We start from the raw sequence: 6,533 nt of genomic DNA, 5'->3' as shown, positions 1-6,533 counted from the left end.
TGGTGTGGACCCTCCCCACGTTATCGTTGTCTGTATTTCTCACATTTGGCCCCATTTGCAGACAAGGAAAGGAGGCACAAAGAGGTTAAGTAACTCAGGCAAGGCCACGCAGCTAGGAGATGGCCTGGGTGGTCTGGCCTCGGAGCCCACACTGACCCCCCACTCATGTCACGACATCTGGCAGGACCAGGCCTGCCCATTTTGGGAGTCCCCACCTGGATGCCTGTTTTCCTAACTCCTGGTGGCAGACCTTCTGGCTTTGGGAAGGGTCTGGGGCTGTGCCTGGTTTGAAGGACCACCTGCCTCTTGGCTAGGTCCCTCTATCCTTTGCCAAGTCATTGGCCAGTTACAGGGATGAGGAGAGCTGGAGAGCCTGTGGAGGGCAAGGACCTGAGTAAGTGGGAAACCTAAGAACCAGAGGAAGCTGGCAGATCTTCAGGAAAGTCCAGGAGGGGTCTCCCGTGTATCCTCCCCTGCCCCCTGGCTGAGGCCTTGCCCTCCCTGCGAGTCCCCCCATGTGCCTGGGCCATGCCGGGTGCCAAGCAGGTGTCTGTGTCTTTGCAGAATGAACGAGAGTCGCCTACATCTACTGCTCTGCTTGCTCAACCCTGCTCCCTCCTCCCTGCCTCTCTCTCCATCCTCAGAAAGGAGCCTCCAATCTGTCTCCAGCTCAGAGCTGACCCCCCACCCAATACACAGCTGCCTGCAGGACCTCAGCACCTGTGTGACCTCTGGCACCCTGCACCACCCAAAGTCAAAATGGACCAGACAATCTTCTTCAGGTGCCTGGGATCACTCAGGCTTCCCAAGGAAAAACCCTTCCTACCTTCTCTGCCTGGGGGTCTCCTGCTCATCCTTCAAGGGCCAGTCCAGTCACCTCTTGCAGGAAATCCCCTCCACCTACGTGACAGTGAGCAAGTGGGCCCCTTCCATGAGCTTCCCTGGGCTGTCTGCAAACCTCAAACTTAGGACACATTGTGTGGGGAAATTAGTTTTCAGTTCTTGATTTTTAAATTTAACATTCATTTAGAGACGGGCTCATATCACAAGTGAACAGCTTGATGAATTGTCACAAACTGAACCCAGCCTTGTAACCAAGATCTGCCAGTTTCCTCTGGTTCTTAGATTTGAAAGACAGAACCCAACCAGGTCCCAACTCTCTGAAAATCCCCCCATGCCCCTGACTGTTAACCTGATCTTTACTCTATGTAAATGGAATCATGCATGTGGTGGTTTGGAGCTGTATGTACCCCTAGAAAAACAGGTTCCTAAATCTAATCCATTCTTGTGGGTATGAACCCGTTGTAAGCAAGACCTTTCAATGGAGTTGCTTCAGTTAAGGTGTGGCCACCTCAATCAGGATGGGCCTTAATCCTATTACTAGAGTCCTTTATAAGAGAATGAAACTCAGACACACACAAAAAAGCCACAGGAAGCAAGAAGCTGAAATCAACAGAAACCCAGGAGAGGAGGGAGGGGCCCCAGATGCTGCCCTGTGCCTGGCCGTGTGGCAGAGGAGCCGAGGATCACCAGGAGCTGGGCTCTGGGAAGAAAGCATCACCTAGATGATGCCTTTATGTGGACGTTTTCCTGACCTCAAAACTGTGAGCAAATACATTCTCATTGTTTAACCTAACTCCTTTCATGGTATTTGCTAGGAAACTAAAACAATGCAGTATGTGTCTTCTGTGTCTGGTGTCTTTTGCTCTCTTTTTTTTTGTTGCAGGAGTGGAACATCATGCCATTTTCATAGCTTTATAGTACTCCAATTGGTGACTATACCACATGTATTCATTCTACTGCTGCTGATGTAGGGCCGTTTCCAATTAGAAGTGGTTATGAGCAGTGCTGCTGCACACATTCTAGCACGTCTTTTGGTACACATGTGCACGTGTGCATGCTTTTCTCTGCTGGGTATAAACCAAGGAGTGGAATTGCTGGGTCTTGGGATGCATATCTTCCTCCAAATGGGGTCCTTATGGGTTCCTCTCCACATTAGTGTTTTTCAATCTGTTCACATTTCCAGCTGAGGAATTCCTCCTGGGTCACGCTGACTGGTTGCAGCCCCGCATTCCTATGCAAAGACGCAGGTCCTGGGGGTCCTGCAGACCGGCCTCAAAGGCTGCCGCCGTTAAGGGCCTCTATGATTTCCTGGGTCAAGAGGGCTCTCCTTCTGGGTTCTGGTCACACTCTGCCTCCCGGGTTCGTCCATCATATTCTATGTATTTGGGGATGTCTGGAGTCTGTCTGCCTCACCAGACTGACAGTCCCCGAGGGCAGAGCCTGCTGGCAGCCCTGGGAAATGCTTGGCGTCAGCAAGGGACCACCGCCCGGGGATCTGGGTGGGAAGGGGGCTGCCGGGAAACCCCAAGTGGGGCACGTCTTTATCCGCCCCTCACAAGGAGCCGGGGCCCCTCAGGCTGGGCCTCCTGGGGTGGGGCTAGGGGTGTCCAGCTGCCTCTCTTCGGCTCTGGCGGTGTTAACCTTTGAGCCTGAGCCGGGCCCGCGGGTGGGGTGGGGATCGGGTTTCACTTGCGGGGGGGTAGGGTGCGAGGGGCTGCACGGCCCAGGCCCGGGCACCTCTGGCCTGAAAACGCATACCTCTCCCTCTACGCCCCCAAGGGCTAAGTTTTGGGGTCCCTGCTCCCGCCCCCAGCCACGGGGCCAGCGTGCCCCTCGGAGACGGTGGGCGGGGTAGAGAGGGGGGTCCCGAATCTCTAAGTGGGAGGTAGTCTGGGAGGGAGGACTCAGCGGCCCGAGTGGGCCCCGCCCCCGCCGCGCCCGCCCCCGCGCCCTCCTCCCGGGCGGGATAATTGAACCGCCGCTCCCGGCCCAGCGTTGGCTGCGAAGGCTCAGCCTGAGCGTGGAGCCCGCGCCGCCCCGCCGCGCCGCGCTCGGAGCCCAGGAACCGAACCCGCGGCCCCGCGCGCCCGGCGCCTTTGTCTGCTCCGCGGCCCGTGCCCGCCCACCCGCCAGCCCCATGGAGCGCGCGGCGCCTTCCCGCCGGGTCCAGCTGCCGCTACTGCTGCTCGGCGGCCTCTGGCTGCTGGCGGCCCAAGGTAGGGGTCCGGGAGTGGGGGGTGAAGCAGGGAGGGGGGGCGGATCTGTGGCCCGGTTTTAGTGTCCCCCCCACCCGGCCCGCACTCCTCGGAAGGTCTGGAGCTGTGCGCATTGCCCTGAGCTGGGCCCCCGGCGCCGTCCTTGGGTTTCTGAGTTTGCACCGCCTCCGAGGCCGAGAGGCTCCCTCCCCATCACCCCACCTCGGGCTCCCGTCCCTAATCACCTCCCTGGCTGGCTGGCTGGCCAGACTAGGGGACACCCTGCCTTGGGGGACTGCTCCCCGGAACACATTCTCCTGCACATCCCAGGCCCCACCCACCCTTCTACCAGAGTCCTGGAACTTCTTGCAGCACAGAAGTTCCCACCCTGGGCCGTGGTGATTACCAAGCTTCCCCCTGCCATGCTCTTTGCACCAAATGTGCCCTTGGCTGATGTTTTCTCACTGCCCCCCACCCCCACCCCCAGGTAGGGGCTCCTGTCCCCAACTTTCTGATGAGAAACCTGCACCTGGGGATTGGGGGTGGTGATTTGCTCAGGACTCTCAACCAGTCTCCGGGCGAAGGAAGCAGAGAGAAGTGGGCAGCCTGAATGTTTTCAGGGTGATACCATATGGGGAGGGGCCATCACCATGGTCACCTCATCCCTCCAGGGACATAGAGGGCCCACCGCAGCAGTTCTACCAGGCCCATGCCCAGCTGGGACTAGGGACAGGCTGCTTCCAAACCCACCGACCCATTTGCAAGGGGGATGGGGGTCTCCACTGGCAAACCCATGGCCACAGCCCCCAGGCCTGGGGCTGGCAGCACCTGGATGGGGAGGGCTTAGGTAGTGCCACTCTCTGGGTGGGTGCTGGGCTCCTGGGGGTTGTCCACAAGGCCCTGCAGATCAGAGCAGCCGCAAGTGAGCAGAGCCATGACCTCTGCCCTCTCTGCTGACTGGTGGCTTATCTGGGGGCCATCAGCCCGGCCTGGCCTTCCTGGCGTCTTTCTTTCTCAAGGGGCTCCTTTCTCAAGGGGCTCCGGCCCAGACAATTGCTCAGACCACCCTAGGAATCCCAGATCCCTTATCTCTGGTTTATTAGTTTCTTTAAATGCTCCAGTGATCATCCTCCTCCTTGGTCAAAAGGTCACTTGTCCCCCAGCTAATGCTCGCTGGGGATCCAAGGAAGAGCTGAGGCGGAAGAAGAGCTCTGCAGAGGTTTCTTGGATCACTCACTGCAGCAGAATTTTGTGGAGCTCTGGGTGTTCTGAGCTCTGTGGCGGCCGCGTCCGGGGTCATGTCTCACTGGGGAGATGGTGTGGGGAAACGCAGGGCAAAGCGCTGGCCCTGAGAACCTTCCCAGCCCCGGGGAGCTCACGGGAAGCTTCTTGGAGGGGGGTGCTGGGCAGGCGGGCAGGGGGAAGGGTGTGCCGGGCAGCAGTGGGGCACTGGCTGGAGCAAAAGCCCAGGGAGGGGCTCGGAGTGGGGAACACACCAGACGCCTGTTGGGAAAAGGAAGGGACCCCAGAGACCCCCACATTTTACAGATGAGGAAAATTAAGGTCCAGAGAGAAGGCAGCGTTCAACTCTCACCAGCCAGAAAGATTCCCCAAAATTTCCATCACGGTTCCTTTCTGTCTACTGTGCAAGGAAGGCCGTTCCCTGTGCTGTTTTTGACTTTGAATGAACACACTGGGATTCCCTAAATCGGCTTACTCTTCCTGACCGATGGATTGTCATGATTTTTCTTCATAGAGAAGGTCCTAGTTTGAAGGGTGTAAAAGAAAACTCTCAATTGCATGCTTTGGGGAAAGCAATTGTGTTGTCCCACGGCCCTTTTTGTTTCCTTTGGCATGATCCCTCTTTTGTGTCTCAACAAATGTAGTTTGGTATGGTTTGGGGGAGAAGTGTTAGAAGACTGCCTTGTTCCTTTTGGTGGCTGCAAGCTCAGAAGCTGTGCGTTTCCCTGTAAGGGAAGCCCTGTAAGGCGTTGGTGACAGTGTCCCAGTCCTGCAGAGAGCAGTGGGGACCACCCAGAACCAGGCCACTTAAAAGTGATCATGGAAAAGGCTGTCTAGCGGTGAGCCCTTTAGCCAGTCTGCTGACACTCATTTGGGACCAGGCCACCGAAAGCCAGAAGGGCGGCCGATCTTTCTTGCCAAAGGGCAGAGACAGAGCTTCCAGTCTGTCCTGTGTCCGTGTGTCCTGTTGGGCTTTACCGAGAGGAGGAGGGAGTTGGGAAAGACAACTATATTTTCTCCAAGGCATTCTTGGCTCCCAGCTGGCTCTTGAACGTCTTTCAGGCTGAAAACGGCCGCGTTTCCGACTGATTAAAGACAAAGTCATGCTGGGAGGGAGAACAAAGGCGTGAGCGGACTTGGCTTGCAAACATGTGGCGGGCGCTGCTGGAGGTTTCCCAGCTGGCCGGGATGGGGGTGGGGGGCCACGGCACCGAAGGCACGAAGACGAGACTCACGGCGCCCTGGGGGCAGCACCGGGACCTTGGCACTGCCCGAGCCCCCCTCCCCCAACTCCGGGCTGCTCCCCCCAGCTGGCCTGTGCGCCCCGCATGTGGGGAGGGAGGGGTTCGCCCGGCTCTGCGTCCTGGCAGGGCGCCAGCAGCATTTGTGGGACTGAAAACCACTGTGCCTGTCATTCCCCTGAAAAACCCCACAGGACACAGGTAACAAAGACCTACTTCTTGGGTTGCCTCCGAGCTTTAGGGCAAACACAGGGGACCAGGCGGGTGGTTATCAGTGGTCACTTGTGTTGTCCCTTCTCCTAGGGAAGGGCAGTAGCCTTCTCTCCAGGGCTGCTTGGAAAGTTCTCTGAACACTGAATTTCTCCAGCTGGGAGCTGGGGAGGAGGCTCCAGGGGGCCACAGGACAGCAGTGGCCTAATGTCAGACTCGACTTGGTAAAGAGCAGGCAAGTTGGCCACCTTCGTCACACAGTACTTCAGTCACTAAATACCTGCTAAAGGTCAGCTCTGTGCCAGGCACTCTTCTGGGTCTTCGGGATACAACAGAGAGGGAGAGGGACACAATCCTGCACCCCACAGGGCTCACCCATCTCTCCCCCTACCCCAGAAGACGCTGAAAAGTGAACAGACCATTATAAACCGGCCTCAACTGGCACTCAGGGAAGACTTCCTGGAGGAAGCGGCACCCAAACTGGGACCAGAAGAAGTTGTCCCAGTTTGTGGGGTGGGCTGGGAAGAGGGTTGGGAGGATGTTCAGGCAGAAGGAAGGGCAGAGGTCCAGAAGAACAAGGGACCTGCCGGGAATGTCTGGGAGTTCTTCCTCCTCCAAATGCCTGGGAGAGGCCAAGAGGCTCCTTGGGCAAGTGGCAGCCCACCCTCACCCCCTGTTTCCCTTAATGGAAGTGGGGAGCAGGGCAGCTTGGAAAGTAAAATGTTATGAAAACAGTCCTAATGGGGTGGATAATTATTTTGTCAGTGTGTTTTACACAATAAATGCTTTTCCTTTTGCGAAA

At 57.3% G+C, this 6,533-nt stretch overlaps 1 protein-coding gene across 2 annotated transcripts in view; it reads left to right on the top strand.

Annotated features, from left to right (window-relative positions):
* The first annotated feature begins 2,853 nt into the window (after positions 1 to 2,853).
* FBLN1 (fibulin 1) overlaps positions 2,854 to 6,533 on the top strand; it is a 77,074-nt gene continuing 73,394 nt past the window's right edge. For both annotated transcript variants that reach the window (XM_037847088.1, XM_037847089.1), the window contains exon 1: positions 2,854 to 3,059. In XM_037847088.1, the coding sequence (XP_037703016.1) occupies positions 2,981 to 3,059 (79 nt within the window). In that variant the 5' untranslated portion in view covers positions 2,854 to 2,980. The remainder of the gene's footprint in view (positions 3,060 to 6,533) is intronic.

Source organism: Choloepus didactylus, chromosome 8 (assembly GCF_015220235.1).
Source record: "Choloepus didactylus isolate mChoDid1 chromosome 8, mChoDid1.pri, whole genome shotgun sequence".
In the NCBI taxonomy this organism is placed as follows: Eukaryota; Metazoa; Chordata; class Mammalia; order Pilosa; family Megalonychidae; genus Choloepus; species Choloepus didactylus.
Note: the sequence above shows the minus strand (reverse complement) of the source record. Positions and strands in the feature narration are given on the sequence as shown.